This window comes from Salvelinus alpinus, chromosome 26 (genome assembly GCF_045679555.1).
Source record: "Salvelinus alpinus chromosome 26, SLU_Salpinus.1, whole genome shotgun sequence".
Classification (NCBI taxonomy): Eukaryota; Metazoa; Chordata; class Actinopteri; order Salmoniformes; family Salmonidae; genus Salvelinus; species Salvelinus alpinus.
The window spans coordinates 23,238,102-23,256,056 of record NC_092111.1 but is presented as its reverse complement, the minus strand read 5'-3'; the positions used below and the strand labels follow the sequence as shown (position 1 = coordinate 23,256,056).

General features: G+C 43.3%; 1 protein-coding gene across 3 annotated transcripts in view; it reads right to left on the bottom strand.

Moving 5' to 3' along the window:
* Positions 1 to 17,955, bottom strand: part of LOC139554967 (ubiquitin-conjugating enzyme E2Q-like protein 1) — a 57,169-nt gene that overhangs the window by 26,917 nt on the left and 12,297 nt on the right. Inside the window, exon 3 of one of the 3 annotated variants that reach the window (XM_071368297.1) lies at positions 8,347 to 12,517. The exons of the other annotated variants lie outside the window; for them this stretch is intronic. Coding sequence (XP_071224398.1) covers positions 12,386 to 12,517 — 132 coding nt within the window. The 3' untranslated portion in view covers positions 8,347 to 12,385. Of the gene's footprint in view, positions 1 to 8,346; positions 12,518 to 17,955 lie in introns of those variants that run through there. 3 annotated transcript variants of the gene reach the window in all.

The window sequence follows — 17,955 nt, the reverse complement described above, 5'->3', positions numbered from 1 at the left end:
GTTTAGGATAACTGAGGTGTCCCAAGGCCCAATCCATCATCTACACCACAGGGCGCTACATAAGCATCATTGTTGAATAAATCATGCTTCTGGGAGGGCATAGACCCACAATCTTGGGAGGGCTTTGCAAAAAAAAATTGAAATCTATATTATTCAATTATTGCACCCACACTGCTCAACAAGCATCAAGCGTCTGGGTTGCCAAGGGCTAATATAGAAGTCAGTTTTATTTCTGACGCAGATCGCGCTGCAAGTCCTGCCTCTCCCATCTCCTCATTGGTTTATAGAAGCAGGTACCCACGTGCCATCTCCTCATTGGTTATACCCATGTGGGTGACTGAAAGATTAAATAGGTCGGTGGCGGTAATGCACGTAATTTATGAAAATTGCCAATCGCAATATAAAGTCAAGAGAAGAAAAATCTTGGAAGGAGGATTGATGACTAGAAACGATTCGGTTGACCGTTTTATGTGTGGATTAATTGGTGGAGTAGAGGACCTTGTGCATTTCAGGTAAAATAACAACTCAATGTTTATATCCCAGGACAAATTAGCTAGCAACAGCAAGCTAGCTAAATAGGACAAATTAGCTAGCAAGTGCAAGCTAGCTAGCTAATTTCCATAAATGTTTAATGCTATTCGACCTGTCCCCAAATTAATATAATTGGTTCAGAGTATGTTTTGATATTTTAACCTGCGTGTCGTGATCGCGTTTTGGGTGGGGGGACAAAATACATTTATGCACGATGGCACAGCCGGTTTGGGTTCCGTGTTATATGAACTGTAACTAAACGAAATCTTTGAAATTGTTGCATGTTGTGTTTATATTTTTGTTCAGTATAAACAATAATTTACTGGTATTCATGTAACTTTTTATCATGTATTATGTCATTCAGAATGAATTGTAAAATAAATGGAATTGTAAAAGAAATGGATCATGTATAGTTTATCTATGTACACTACCTGACCAAAAGTATGTGGACACCTACTCATCCTACATCTCATTCCAAAATCATGTACATTAATATGGATTTGGGCCCCCCTTTGCTGCTGTAACAGCGTCCACTCTTCTGGGAAGGCTTTGGAACAATGCTGCGGAGACTTGCTAACATTCGGCCACAAGAGCATTAGTGAGGTCGGCACTGATTTTGGGCAATTACGCCTGGCTCTGAGTCTGCGTTCCCATTCGTCCCAAAGGTTTTCGATTGAGTTGAGGTCAGGGCTCTGTGCAGGCCAGTCAAGTTCTTACACATCGATCTCGACAAACCATTTCTGTATGGACCTCGCTTTGTGCATGGGGGCATTGTCATGCTGAAACAGGAAAGGGTATTCCCCAAACTGTTGCTACAAAGTTGGAAGCACAGAATCGTCTAGAATGTCATTGTACAGTGCCTTGCAAAAGTATTCATCCCCCTTGGCGTTTTTCCTATTTTGTTGCATTACAACCTGTAATTTAAATGTATTTTTATTTGGATTTCATGTAATGGACATACACAAAATTGTCCAATTGGCGATGTGAAATTAAAAAACGAACTTGTTTAAAAAATAATAATAATAATTAAAAACGTAAAAGTGGTGCATGCATATGTATTCACCCCTTTGCTATACAGCACCTTAATAAGATCTGGTGCAATCAATTACCTTCAGAAGTCACATAGTTAGTTAAATAAAGTCCACATGTGTGCAATCTAAGTGTCAAATGAGCTGTCACAGGAAATTAGTATATAAAGTTGAAGTCGGAAGTTTACATACACTTTTCGTTTTTCAACCACTCCACAAATTTCTTGTTAACAAATTATAGTTTTGGCAAGTTGGTTAGGACATCTACTTTGTGCATGTCACTTATAATTCACTGTATCACAATTCCAGTGGGTCAGAAGTTTACATACACTAAGTGCATACACTATGTGCCTTTAAACAGCATGGACAATTCCAGAAAATTATGTCATGGCTTTAGAAGCTTCTGATATGCCAATTGACATAATTTGAGTCAATTGGAGGTGTACCTGTGGATGTATTTTAAGGCCTACCTTTTAAACTCAGTGTCTCTTTGCTTGACATCATGGGAAAAATAAAAATAAATCAGCCAAGACCTCAGAAAAAAATGTGTCGACCTCCACAAGTCTGATTCATCCTTGGGAGCAATTTCCAAATGCCTGAAGGTACCACGTTCATCTGTACAAACAATAGTACACAAGTATTAACACTATGGGACACGCGGCCGTCATTCAGCTCAGGAAAGAGACGCGTTCTGTCTCCTAGAGGTGAACGTACTTTGGTACGAAAAGTACAAATCAATCCCAGAACAACAGCAAAGGACCTTGTGAAGATGCTGGAGGAAATAGGTACAAAAGTATCTATATCCACAGTAAAACTAATCCTATATCGACATAACCTGAAAGGCCGCTCAGCAAGGAAGAAGCCACTGCTCCAAAACCGCCATAAAAAAGCCAGACTACGGTTTGCAACTGCACATGGGAACAAAGATCGTCCTTTTTGGATAAATGTCCTCTGGTCTGATGAAACAAAAATAGAACAGTTTGGCCATAATGACCATCGTTATGTTTGGCGGAAAAAGGGGGAGGCTTGCAAGCCGAAGAACACCATCCCAACCGAGAAGCATGGGGGTGGCAGCATCATGTTGTGGGGGTGCTTTGCTGCAGGAGGGACTGGTGCACTTAACAAAATAGATGGCATCATGACGGAGGAAAATGATGTGGATATATTGAAGCAACATCTCAAGACATCAGTCAGGAAGTTAAAGCTTGGTCGCAAATGGGTCTTCCAAATGGACAATGACCCCAAGCATACTTCCAAAGTTGTGGCAAAATGGCTTAAGGACAACAAAGTCAAGGTATTGGAGTGGCCATCACAAAGCCCTGACCTCCATCCTGTAGGAAATTTGTGGGCAGAACTGAAAAGTGTGTGCGAGCAAGGAGGCCAACAAACCTGACTCAGTTACACCAGCTCTGTCAGGAGGAATGGGCCAAAATTCACCCAACTTATTGTGGGAAGCTTTTGGGAGGCTACCCAAGACGTTTGACCCAAGTTAAACAATTTAAGGGTAATGCTACCAAATACTAATTGAGTGTATGTACACTTCTGACCCACTGGGAATGTGATGAAAGAAATATAAGCTGAAATAAATCATTCTCATTCATCATTCTCATTCTACTATTATTCTGAAATTTCACATTCTTAAAATTAAGTGGTGATCCTAACTGACCTAAAACAGGGAATTTTTACTAGGATTAAATGTCAGGAATTGTGAAAAACTGAGTTTAAATGTATTTGGCTAAGGTGTATGTAAACTTCCAACTTCAACTGTATACACTTGTTCTGAAAGGCCCCAGAGTCTGCAACACCACTAAGCAAGTGGCACCATTAATACCAAGGAGCTCTCCAAACAGGTCAGGGACAAAGTTGTGGAGAAGTACAGATCAGGGTTGGGTTATAAAAAAATATCCAAAACCTTTAACATCCCACGGAGCACCATTAAATCCATTATTTAAAAATGGAAAGAATACGGCACCACAACAAACCCGCCAAGAGAGGGCCTCCCACCAAAACTCACGGACTAGGCAATTAGGGCATTATTCAGAGAGGCAAGAAAGAGACCAAAGTTAACCCTGAAGGAGCTGCACAGCTCCACGGCGGAGATTGGAGTATCTGTCCATAGGACCACTTTAAGCCGTACACTGCACAGAGCTGGGCTTAACGGAAGAGTGTCCAGAAAAAAAAACATTGCTTAAAGAAAAAAATAAGCAAACACGTTTGGTGTTCACCAAAAGCCATGTGGGAGACTCCCCAAACATATTGAAGAAGGTACTCTGGTCAGATGAGACTAAAATTGAGCTTTTTGGCCATCAAAGAAAACACTATGTCTGGCGTAAACCCAACACCTTTCATCACCCAGAGAACACCATCTCACCATCCCCACAACATCGTGCTGTGGGGATGTTTTTCATCAGCAGGGACTGGGAGGGAAACTTCTTGAGGGAAACCTGTTTCAGTCTTCCAGAGATTTGAGACTGGGACGGAGGTTCACGTTCCAGCAGAACAATGACCCTAAGCATACCGCTAAAGCAACACTCGAGTGGTTTAATGGGAAACATCTAAATGTCTTCGAATGGCCTAGTCAAAGCCCAGACCTCAATCAAATTGAGAATCTGTAGTCTGACTTAAAGATTGCTGTACACCAGCGGAACCCATCCAACTTGCAGGAGATGGAGCAGTTTTGTCTTGAAGAACGGGCAAAAATCCCAGCGGCTAGATGTGCCAAGCTTATAGAGACTTGCCCCAAGAGACTTGCAGCTGTAATTGCTGCAAAAGGTGGCTCTACAAAGTATTGACTTTGGGGGGTGAATAGTAATGCACGCTTATGTTAGTTTTTTTTGGTCTTATTTCTTGTTTGTTTCACCCCCAAAAATATTTTGCATCTTCAAAGTGGTAGGCATGTTGTTTAAATCAAATGGTACAACCCCCCCCCCCCCAAAAAAAAAAAATTCATTCCAGGTTGTAAGGCAACAGAAAAGGAAAAATGCCAAGGGGGGTGAATTCTTTCGCGAGCCATTGTATGCTATAGTGTTAAGATTTCCCTTCACTGCAACTAAGGGGCCTAGTCCGAACCATGAAAAACAGCCCAAGACCTCCTCCACCAAACTTTACAGTTGACACTATGCATTCGAGGCAGGGAAACTTTTTCTGGCATTTGCCAAACCCAGATTCATACTTCAGACCTGCAAGATGGTGAAGCGTGATTCATCACTTCAGAGAATGCATTTCCACTGCTTCATTGTACAATGGCGGTGAGCTTTACACCACAACAGCTGACATTTGCCATTGCGCATGGTGATCTTAGGCTTGTGTGCGGCTGCTCGGCCATGCTCGGCCATTTCTAGAAGTTCCCGACGAACAGTTCTTGTTGCTTCCAGAGGCAGTTTGGAACTCGGTAGTGAGTGTTGCATCCGAGGACAGACAATTTTTACACGCTACTCGCTTCATCACTCGGCGGCTTACCACTTTGCGGCTGAGCTGTTGTTGCTCCTAGACATTTCCACTTCACGATAACGACACTTACAGTTGACCAGGGCAGAAATTTGACTAACTGACTTGTTGGAAAGGTGGCATCCTATGACGATGCCACATTGAATGTCACTGAGATCTTCAGTAAGGCCATTCTACTGCCAATGTTTGTCTATGGCGATTGCATGGCGGTGTGCTCGATCTTATACACCTGTCAGCAACGTGTGTGGCTGAAATAGCCAAATCCACTCACTTGAAGGCGTGGCCACATACTTTGTATATATAGTGTATTTTAGTTATAGTGTGATGACAGAAGTCTACATGATATGTATAGTGACATATTGAGAGAGTGAGAGGCTAATTACTTAACATATTGTTTTTTAATGTTCCTAGGAGGTTTCTAGGGTTTCTCGGTTTAACATCTCCAGATGTTCTTCACAAATTCCAGAGCTCTGAAATATTCTATTGTATTCTATTGTACTTTTTTATGTTATTTTCTATTCAGATGACATGTGATAGGTACATGTGAGATGTACCCTCCCTACTGTAAGTGACTTGGCTGTATGTGTACTTGTAAATGATCAAATTAAATCAATCAATAAATACAATCAATCGACCACTTCCTCTCTGCTGAGCCAATCCAACCTGGCACAACTGGCTGTGAAGGACTCTGGGAAATCTCATCAGCAGTCTACGGGAAACAGTGAAGTCACTCAGCTAGTCACATGTAATATAGATAATGCTATTCTGATAGGGGATGCCTTCCACTCTCTCTCTCTTTCTCTCTCTCTCTCTCTCTCTCTCTCTCTCTCTGTCTCTGTCTCTGTCTCTGTCTCTGTCTCTGTCTCTGTCTCTCTCTCTCTCTCTCTCTCTCTCTCTCTCTCTCTCTCTCTCTCTCTCTCTCTCTCTCTCTCTCTCTCTCTCTCTCTCTCTCTCTCTCTCTGTCTCTCTCTCTCTGTCTCTCTGTCTCTCTCTCTGTCTCTCTCGCTCTCTGTCTCTCTCTCTCTCTCTCTTTCGCTCTGTCTCTCTCTCTCTCTCTCTCTCTCTCTCTCTCTCTCTTTGTCTCTCTCGCTCTCTGTCTCTCTCTCTCGCTCTCTGTCTCTCGCTCTCTGTCTCTCTCTCTCGCTCTCTGTCTCTCGCTCTCTGTCTGTTGCTGTTGTTGTTTTCTATGGTTCTTGTGTCAAGGTAACCTTCAGGGGCTTGTTCCTTGTCTCTGACATTTTAGTGCCTTGGTGTGCGTCACAGTGTGTGTGTGTGTTTTCTCCTGTTGTGAGAGAGCCACTTCCCAAACAGAGACACAGCTCGGAGGACACTATTAACTGCTGTGTAGAATAATATAATATTATCACAATAATATGATAATCAAGTCTTATAGCTGATCGCTAATTTGTTTACATTGTTGTTTCCTCTTTAGTGAGCACAGTATGTTGTCATACAATACAGCTGCTCTCCTTTCCCTCTGTCTCTGTCTCTGTTTCCTCTTTAGTGAGCACAGTGTGTTGTCATACAATACAGCTGCTCTCCTTTCCCTCTCTCTCTGTCTCTGTCTCTGATTTCTCTGTCTCTCTCTCTTTCCCCTCTGTCTATCTGTCTGTCTTTCCACACTGTCTTTCTCTCTCTCTCTTTCCCCTCTGTCTCTCTATATATAATTGGGTGATGATAGAGAGACAGAAACAAGTGTGCCCATGGATCAATTAAAGGTTTGTGTGTGTGTTCTGCTGCTAATGAAGGTGACTAGGTCACTGTTCACTCTCCTGACACTATCAGTTAGACCGTGATGTGCTGAACTTGTGTAGCTCACAAATGAGTCACACACACACACACACACACACACACACACACACACACACACACACACACACACACACACACACACACACACACACACACACACACACACACACACACACACACACACACACACACACACACACACACACACACACACACACACACACACACACACACACACACACACACAATATATAGTCATCCATTCCACATAGTCATCCATAAATGATGTGTTAGTGTAGTATGAAGCTATTACTCATCCACTCCGTCCAAACTATCTCACTGTGCTGCACCTCGTCCTCCTCTCCCTCCTGTTTTCAACCTCCCTAACTGAACACCCTATCAGTCCACTGGGCCAGCTATAAACCTGAGCTGCTTCACCGTTTGTGTATGTGTACTGCATTTTTGGTATGACACCATCACCTAAAAAGGCATACACAAGACCCTTAGTCGAGAACTATTGAGCAACTGCAATATTTCCTTGTATGCCTTGGAACTTATTATTTTTATCCCTAATTACTTGTTCCTTCTTGACTTTTCTGGGTCACGGTTATTGACAGTACTTCTTTGTGTTGTGTTGGTGTGTAGACGGTTGTGAGTTGGTGCCCAGATTGGGATGGAAACTCCACTCTCTTACATGTATTTGAGAGGATGAAGTAGTATGGCAGGTAGCCTAGTGGTTAGAGCGTTTGGCCAGTAACCGGAAGGCTGCTGGATCGATTCCCTGAGCTGACAAGGTAAAAATCTGTTGTTCTGCCCCTGAGCAAGGCAGTTAACCCACTGTTCCCTGGGCGCTGAAGACGTGGATGTCGATGAAGGCAGCCCCCCCGCACCTCTCTGATTCAGAGGGGTTGGGTTAAATGTGGAGGACACATTTCAGTTGAATACATTCAGTTGGACAACTGACTATTAATAACTGAGTGACTGTAGAAACATAGCGTGCTAGCCTAGTGGGTTAACACACACACAGAGGAGGAAAGCTCATAGAAGACATTCTGTTCTGATACCACTTGAACCAGACCTGATGACTCTTCAGATAGCAGACAAAAGATGAATTTAGCTAAGCTCTGAGACAATGGAGAAAGATCCTGTGTTTCAATATAAAACTGGAGCACAACGGAAACCAAAGTGGGTCTAAAGTGTCTAAAGTGGGTCAAGAAAATGTGTGCAGCAGTATGTAAGTTTACCTCTTAAGGAAGAACCTTTCCCTCTGAAAAACAGATGAAAACTTGGTAAGTCAATGCTTAGTACATTTTTGGTAGAGATCCTACCATTGGACGCTGTTGGCTGTGCCTCAGTTACCTCCACTATTCAATATACCATAACTAGCTCTAAGGAAAAACAAAGATCTTGGACATCGTGATCGTGAAGAGATAATGATTCACATGAGTTAAAACGATAGCTCTAGTTTGTCATGATGTCATGATGACATGAAAAACATCAACAAAGATCTTGAATAGAGAAGAGATCAATAGATAAATGTTTGTGTATCATGTGAGTGAATGCAAACAAAACCAGGTCCATTCATCAGTTTCAATAAGCTGTAACTTTTATTGCACATTCCTGTTTGGTCTTGCAACGACCTTTCACCTTTTGAACTTTCGACCTCAGCCTGGACTAGACACTTCAGTCAGGAGTAGGGTGAAGTTGCCCCAAGAAGCTGATCTATGGGCAGATGTGCGTATTCCATTCTAATCGTGAAGGTTAGGATTTAGGCAGGGTAAGCTGATCCTAGATCTGTGCCTAAGGGCAACTTCTACCCGAGCAGTACTGAAGTCTGGAACCAGAAAAAGAAGGATGGACATCAGTGATATCACAGAAGAGAGTAGGAAATACACGTGAGAGCCGAGTATTCCGATTGATCCTTCAGTTCCAGTGGGTTCCATAGAGTTCTGCTCCCTGTGAGATTAGTTCCTGGAGAATGTTGACATCATTGTCTAGTCCTTCTTAATCTGGTTCTTTGAAAGTCTCCAACAAAATATACAACTGAACACCCTCCTTCTGACACAGATAAGCATCATCATTCTTAGTTAGGATTTTTTTCTTTCTCTTTTTCTGTGACAATACCTGCGACATGCTTCAACATCTTCATTTTGGCAAACCACAAATAAATTAAAACACAAACATTCAAAGAACATAACGTGAAAGTATTTTTTAGGATGTCGGAAAGAAAAATATAAATACAGAAAACGGAAATCAAGAGAACAAGAGAAGAGAAGCATTTTGCTGTTCGTTTTTTACCCCGTCGTCATTTTTTCCATTGTTTTTCTTGAAAAAAGATAGCTAGCTACCAATCACTTACCACATGCAGATATAATACAACAGAATTGATTCACCCAGTTAGTGTCTGCAAACTACCGATCTAAACTATATCACAAAATTATTCTCTTTAAACCAGCAAACACCCAATTTGGAGATATTTTGTCTTATATTAATTCTTAATTTTACAGTAGTTTTCTCCTCTCATCATAAGCACAGAGAAACGCCCACAGCCATCCCTGACTTGACTGTCCCCAACAGAAAAGGAAGAAGACCGTCAGCACTGACTTAGGCCTCATCCCATTGGCACCCTATTCCCTACACAGGGCTCTGGTCACAAGTAGTGCACTAGATGGGTAATACAGTAGGGTACCATTTTAAAACATATCCTTTCTCATGATTAGATACCAGATGGGGATGTCTTTAACTGTGTCCAAGAGACCGTCACACACACATATCATCCCCCCTGATGATGAACATAGTCTATAAGGATGTACTGTATGAACATTGCTTTACACACAATGTAAAACAAAAAGTGAGTTTGTCTAGAACCCCTGACCCAGCAGTGCAGGATATGTGTGTGTGTGTGTGTGTGTGTGTGTGTGTGTGTGTGTGTGTGTGTGTGTGTGTGTGTGTGTGTGTGTGTGTGTGTGTGTGTGTGTGTGTGTGTGTGTGTGTGTGTGTGTGTGTGTGTGTGTGTGTGTGTGTGTGTGTGTGTGTGTGTGTGTGTGAGTGAGTGAGTGAGCAGAGCAGGAGGTGTGACGTCATCACTCTCACTAGTTATTCATCTGACAACTCTCTGGTCAAATGTCACGGCAATTAGCAATTAGCTCCTTGTGGTGCTCATTCCCAGCCACACATATACTGTACAGCATAACAAGAGGGATGTGGAAGCTACACACACATGCTTTTTTTTCAGCCATTCTGGATTCCAGCTGACATTTCGAGGAGCTGGCGGTAAACATCAAAGGTTGCATCCTTCTCTCTATCTCCTCTCTCCTTCCCTCTCTTCCTCCCTCTCTCCTTCCCTCTCTTCCTCCCTCTCTTCCTCCCTCTCTCCTTCCCCTTCTCCCTCCCGCTCTCCAGACATTAATCAGGAGCTCACTGAGACACAGTCATCTCTCAGAGGGCACTTGTTTATTATTCCACCACTCCATCCTCGCCAGGGTTCTGCTCTGTCCATCCTAATTTAGGGGTGTTATCATCACACACAGCCACGCTGGCAGGTGTGTGTGTGCGCGTGCGCCAACGCTAAATGTTGAGTGTGTATGTGATGTGCCAATGCAAAATACCCACTAGTACCTCACACAACGACCCACACACACACTCTGCAGTCTTAATATGTGGTGTACAGTCCCATAGGGAACTAGTAGAGATGATAATTTCCTCTGGTCGGGATATCACCATCACCATTAGCATTGTAACAACATCTCATGCAGTAATGTACTAATATTATTACTGGGATACTGATAGTTAAAGGATCTGCATAGTACAGTTGTCTTCACATAGGAACACAATGAAAAGCCATGGTGAGACACATGCACGCACAAACAAATGCACACACACACACACACACGTTTCAGGGGCCTGATTATTAGCTTGACCATCTGGTATCTAAATCCTGGATTATGAATTATAGCTGCTGGTCTTCATCTATACATGATAATATGACCAGAGAGAGAGAGAGAGGAGAGAGACAGCGAGAGAGAGAGAGATAGCGAGAGAGAGAGAGACAGTGAGAGAGAGAGAGAGAGAGAGAGACAGCGAGAGAGAGAGAGACAGCGAGAGAGAGAGAGAGACAGTGAGAGAGAGAGGAGAGAGACAGCGAGAGAGAGAGAGATAGCGAGAGAGAGAGAGACAGTGAGAGAGAGAGAGAGAGAGAGAGAGAGAGAGACAGCGAGAGAGAGAGAGACAGCGAGAGAGAGAGAGACAGTGAGAGAGAGAGAGAGAGAGACAGCGAGAGAGAGAGAGACAGCGAGAGAGAGAGAAACAGCGAGAGAGAGAGAGGAAAGAGAGAGAGAGAGACATCGAGAGAGACAGCGAGAGAGAGACATCGCTGTGGTTGACTGTCATTCTATTAATTGTACAGTCTCTGCATATAAAGCAAGTGATTTTTTTTCTCGTTAGAAATCAATAACCGTCTACGCAACACAGTGAGGTCTAAATTTAGCCACAAAGAGAGAGCGAGAACGAGAGAGAGAGGAGAATTAACGATAGAAAGCGAGATGAAGAGAGAGCACAGCTCTACATACATTACAATCTTCATGTTGCATTGAACTGTGAAAAACAGCACAGGCAAAAGAAAAGAACAGAGGAGAGAAAAATCTAATAAAAAAGAAGGGGTGAATGCATTAGCTGCCGTCCTGCACTGCCTGTCTATTAAACATCAACAGCCTGGTCTGTATTTAAATGATCAGGCAGACTGGATGGACTTCAGTTCAGTGCATTGTAGTGTCAGCTTAGAGAGAGCGATGAGGAATAAGAGGAAGGAAGGTGAGATGGGAGGGTGGGATAAAAGAGGAGAGGAAGGAAGGTGAGATGGGAGGGTGGGATAAAAGAGGAGAGGAAGGAAGGTGAGATGGGAGGGTGGGATAAAAGAGGAGAGGAAGGAAGGTGAGATGGGAGGGTGGGACAAAAGAGGAGAGGAAGGGAGGTGAGATGGGAGGGTGGGATAAAAGAGGAGAGGAAGGAAGGTGAGATGGGAGGGTGGGACAAAAGAGGAGAGGAAGGAAGGTGAGATGGGAGGGTGGGATAAAAGAGGAGAGGAAGGAAGGTGAGATGGGAGGGTGGGATAAAAGAGGAGAGGGGATACATTTCCCTCTTCTCATGTAGTCTTTCACAGTCTTTCCACAGATCCCCACACAGTCAGTGTGGGTGTGTGGTTGGTGTGTGTGTGCGTGTGTCGGAAACCCAATCCATCAACCACTGTGACACACACTCCGCTGACACACACACACACACTTTCCTGAATAAGTCAGTTCACGCACATCCCGCAGAACCTTCTACTCAGCCCGAAGGAGGGATGAACACAGAGAGAGAGAAGGAGGGAGGGAGGAGTGCAGCGCTGGAGGAAGGTTTGATGATGACGAGATTATGACGATTATCGGCAAAGTGAAGACGAAGTAGGCAAGCGTTCCTTCATTTGTTCCTTCTGAAGTCTCAGTGAGCTGATCAAAACAACAAGAAGAAAAAACCCAAAGCAACCGAAAACAACTGGAGCGGTGGAGTGGTATGGTCAAGGAGGAGGAGTCGAGTTAGCGTGGTGTGTCATGGTTAGCATGGCTAGCTAGCGTCGTGGCCGGCCCGTCTCCTCAGCCGTCAGACACAGGGGGGGAGACCCAGCCGTACTTCTCGTGGGTCTTCACCAGACTCTTAAAGGTGGCCTCCGCCTCTTTGCGGCTAAACGCCTTCTTGGACTTCCCTGCTTTTCTGCAGATACGCCCCTACGGAGAGAAAGAGAGAAAGGGAGGGAGGGAGGGAGGGAGGGAGGGAGGGAGGGAGGGAGGGAGGGAGGGAGGGAGGGAGAGAGAGATGATTAGTAGGGAATTGACGTCATTGATACATTGAAAACACACCCACACAGAAAGAGAGAGAGAGGGAGTGAGAATGAGTACAGTATCATCTGCATTCAACACCTCACTGAGTCAATTATTGCTGAGAAAAGAGAGACCCACAACCATCAACCATCCTTCCACAAGCTCCCTCGGTCCAACTCCCCAAGGTGACTACACAAGTCAGCTCTTTACATAAAAAACACTTCCTTGTCACAGATATTCAACACCCTTATGTCACCAGTACTGCATCTAAAGGAGGAATATCCTCATAAGGATGAATGGTAAAATAATTTGACAGGTGAATAATGACATACACTACATGACCAAAAATATGTGGACACCTGCTCATCGAACATCTCATTCCAAAATCATGGGCATTAATATGGAGTTGGTCCCCCCTTTGCTGCTATAACAGCCTCCACTCTTCTGTGGAGGCTTTCCACTAGCTGTTGGAACATTGCTGCGGGGACTTACTTCCATTCAGCCACAAGAGGTCAGGCACTGATTTTGGGCGATTAGGCCTGGCTCACAGTCGGTGTTCCAATTCATCCCAAAGGTGTTTGATGGGGTTGAGGTCAGGGCTCTGTGCAGGCCAGTCAAGTTCTTCCACACTGATCTCGACGCTGATCCCCACACTGATCTCAAAGGAATCCCAACGCTGATCTTTTGCCAATTATTTGTCATATTTGAACAGTACATATAGTATCTTATATTTTCCCCAATGTGTAAACAGCGACAACAAAAAAACACATCTGATCTTTTGAGTTCTGATTTGTACCACATTTGTATAAACAACCACCCAAAATGTAATGGAACAGTGACAGAAAATGGACTGAAAAAAAGATCAGATATAAAGAACAAAAACTGAATTGGGTTCTTACGGCGCTGCTAGATATCAGCCATCAGGGGAATGCGTTTAAAAAACGTTATGGAAGCTACTATGCTGCTCGCATTGTGATGCGTCCAAGCTCAAGAATCAGCAAGCTTTCATTCTCAATGGCTGACGCACACTTTCACTCTATCTTGTGAATTGAAATAATGAAAAATAAAGTTGATTTTGGTTGTTTTCTGTGTAGCAGGTAGAATGTCACATTGAGTGACATGTGTAGTGTAGTGTAGTGTTAGAGTGGCTGTGTAAACAACATCTTTCACTCTCTTGAATGGGGAAAGATATGCTATTATCTAATCAAATGTGATAAAATAAACAAGCCATCCAAGGTTTTTATTAATAAAAAAAAGTATTATTATTATTTACAAATTCTGTATGGCTCTTGCTTTGTGAACAGGGGCATTGTCATGCTGAAACAGGAAAGGGCCTTCCCAGACCATTATTCCTCCTCCACCAAACTTTACAGTTGGCACTATGCATTCGGGCAGGTAGCGTTCTCCTGGCATCCGCCAAACACAGATTTGTCCATCGGACTGCCAGATGGGGAAGCGTAATTCATCACTCCAGAGAACGCATTTCCACTGCTCCAGAGTCCAATGGCGGCGAGCTTTACACCACTTCAGCTGACGCTTGGCATTGCGCATGGTGATCTTAGGCTTGTGTGCGGCTGCTCGGCCATGGAAACCCATTTCATGAAGCTCCCGACGAACAGTTCTTGTGCCGACGTTGCTTCCAGCAGTTTAGAACTCGGTAGTGAGTGTTGCAACTGAGGACAGATGATTATTATGACCTATGTGCTTCAGCACTCAGTGGTCCCGTTCCGTGAGACTGTGTGGCCTACCACTTCGCGGCTGAGCCGTTGTTGCTCCTAGACATTTCCACTTCACAATAACAGCACATACAGTTGAACAGGGCTGCTCTAGCAGGGCAGAAATTTGACAAACTGACTAGTTGGAAAGGTGGCATCTGATGGCAGTGCCACATTGAAAGTAACTGAGTTCTTCACTAAGACCATTCTACTGCCAATGTTTGTCTATGGAGATTGCAACCTGTCAGCAATGGGTGTAGCTAAAATAGCTGAATAAACTAATTTGAAGGGGCGTCCATACACTTTTGTATATATAGTGTATACATGACCACGGTTTTGGTGGTGACAGCTCAGGTGCTTTGGATGCTGTTGCAACATTAGATTAATGTTGAAGGAAAGAGAAAGAGAAAAACCTTTTAAGATGTCACTCTCGATTGCCAGAGAGAAGGAGCTACTCCGGAGACTAGATCCTCTTCTCAGAGCCAACAATGAAACATTTCAACATCACAAATATGAAAAGATATAAATATGGGAGACAATATTCTTGCGATGGCTGCAAAAAGCATCCCACAAACAATTGAGTTAGTCAAAGAAGCAATTCCATCCAAACACAATCTCCCATCTTGGTAAAAAAACAACAACAACTGTATTTCCTACACACACAAAGGCTAATAATATACAGTATGTGGGAGAGGAGGAAAGAAGTGAGTGTAGGCGTTGCATGTGACGCTAAAGCTGGGATGATCTCTTAGCAACAGTGGCTCAGTCTTCTCTAAAGAGGATTGTGTGGGTGGGAGAACAAAATGACACTACAAAAAAGCCCTGACTTTATCTTCTAAATATTAATATTTAGCCTCAGAGCCACAATAAGGGGCATACTAAAGCTAATATAAGATGCATGGCTGATTCTGCTTTTGGAGGCGTCGTGTGTTGTCTTAAATTACATAATCTAATTTATGATTCACCTCTGGAGCATAACGCTTTGAATAGTCAACTCACACACACACACACATACACTCAAACACGCGCGCATGCACACACACACACACACACACACACACAGAAAGAGAGAGAGGGGGAGGAAGAGAGAGACAGAGAAAGAGAGAGGGAGGGAGAGAGGGAAAGAGAGAGAGAGAGAGAGAGAGAGAGAGAGAGAGAGAGAGAGAGAGAGAGAGAGAGAGAGAGAGAGAGAGAGAGAGAGAGAGAGAGAGAGAGAGAGAGAGAGAGAGAGCGAGAGAGAGAGAGAGAGCGAAAGAACACAGGCCAGAATGGCTCCTTGCCACCACCGCAGTAAATCAGTTTATATTGGTCACACTCAAACCACATTAAAAGGTAATGTATTAAACGAGCGGTTCGTGTGTCTGGACGGTAATTTTGCGTCAAAGGGATCAACCAAATCTCAGTAAGGCTCTGGTCAAATGTAGTGCACGATGCTGACGCTATCTGCAAATCAAATCAAAGTTTATTTGTCACGTGCGCCGAATACAACAGGTGTAGACCTTACAGTGAAATGCTTACTTACAGGCTCTAACCAATAGTGCAAAAAAGGTATTAGGTGAACAATAGGTAGGTAAAGAAATAAAACAACAGTAAAAAGACAGGCTATATACAGTAGCGAGGCTATAAAAGTAGCGAGGCTACATACAGACACCGGTTAGTCAGGCTGATTGAGGTAGTATGTACATGTAGATATGGTTAAAGTGACTATGCATATATGATGAACAGAGAGTAGCAGTAGCGTAAAAGCATCTGAAATAGCTCCCTATTCCTTATATTGTGCATTACCTTAGGATGCAATTTGTGTGTCAAATGGCAGGCTTGTGTGTCTGGTCGGACATTTTGTGTCTTAAAGATTCTGGGGATGAGTAGGATGGGGTCATAATGCTGAGTGGTCAGGTGATTAGGAACACAGTTTCCATGTCTAAATGCGCTGGTTAATGAGACTCAGTGACTCAGACAGACTAGAACAGGAACGTAATAAGAACAGGAGGATCATCAGCTCAGAAGGTGGGACCTTTCTCCTGTCTCACAGAGGACACACACAAAGACATTAAGGCTGTATCTCAATAGTTAGAGTAGTAGTAGGCCTACTACAGAGAATCTCAAATGATCACGTCCTCTCTCCTCTCTCCTCACCTCCTTCTCAAAACCCATTGGAGGAGAAGGTTAGAGCGAAGGGACCTCTGGCTTTCTCATCCAATGGGTTTGAGAAAGAGGCAAGGAGAGAGGGGACGTGAGGAGTATGCAATTGAGATTCTCCCATAGACTATTGAGATTAGTGATGCACGGATATGACATTTTTGGCCGATACCGATATCCAATATTTTCCTTGACAAAAAAACGATACCGATACCGATAACCGATATTGACAATTGTAGCAGCCTTTTGGACATTCTAGTACAGTTAAATAGTTAACACACACACACATGGACGCAGCAGTCTAAGGCACTGCACCTCAGTGCAAGAGGCGTCACTATAGTGCCTGGTTCGAATCCAGGCTGTATCACATCCGGACGTAATTGGGAGTTCCATTGGGCGGCGCACAATTGGCCCAGCGTCGTCTGGGTTTGGCTGGTTTAGGCCGTCATTGTAAATAAGAATTTGTTGTTAACTGATTTGCTTAGTTAAATAAAGGTTACACACACACACACCACACTGACCAAAAAGTAATTTTGTTGGCATTTACGTATGTTCCCATTACCAGTAAAACATAATCAAAACCTATTTCTTTCACTAACTTGCTGTGTTGTTTTGTTGTTCATTTGTTCAGTCGTTTCATTCTCAACCAGGATTTCTATGGAACGCCATTTTGGTCTTTGCGTGTCAAAAAAGATACTAAAAAGTTAACACTATTTGACGTGTCAAATAAGTTTGTTGACCAATCAGGACCTGGATATGACTGTACGTCACATAATTATTTAACGCATTCATACATTTTATATGTAGTTATTACACATTGATTACACTATCAATCGTATTTCATATGTCACAATGATTCATCAATACGTAAGGATTAGCCACAACAGTGGACTTTTTGGTTAGCCTTCAAAATAAAAGTATGGCATAATTCTACTATTTGTGTTCATTTGCATCACTGTCAATGACATACTTTTATTTTGAAGGCAAACTGCAAATTCCACTATTGTGCCTAATCCTTATTGTGGCTAGCTTCACAACACATAACCTGGTCCGGTCGAGCCTCACTAGCCAGATGAAGCTAGCTGGCTGCTTATAACGTTAGCTTTGAGCAACAGGGTTAAGTAGCTGGCTAGCTATTTATTGTCATGAACTGAAGTTAAATTTTAATAGGCGAACAACAAGTGGCAACCTAGATAATACTTACTTACAAGGATTCCTAAATCATTGCTAAGAATAATGAAAATGACTGCAGTTTCTACTGATCATTGTTTTCAGGCTGGTAGTATTGGTGCTAGCTAGGTACCAAGCTAAAGTTAGCTACCCCAGAAGTTGCGGTCGAACAAATGATGCTTTATTACCAACGCGGTATTGTAAACACATCGTTCGTGGCCGGTGTTTTCTTGTTTGCAGACTTTTTTGTACAGCTTTGACAGTTTCTCCTGTCTCTCCTCTGTGAGACAGGAGAAAGGTCCCACCTTCTGAGCTGATGAT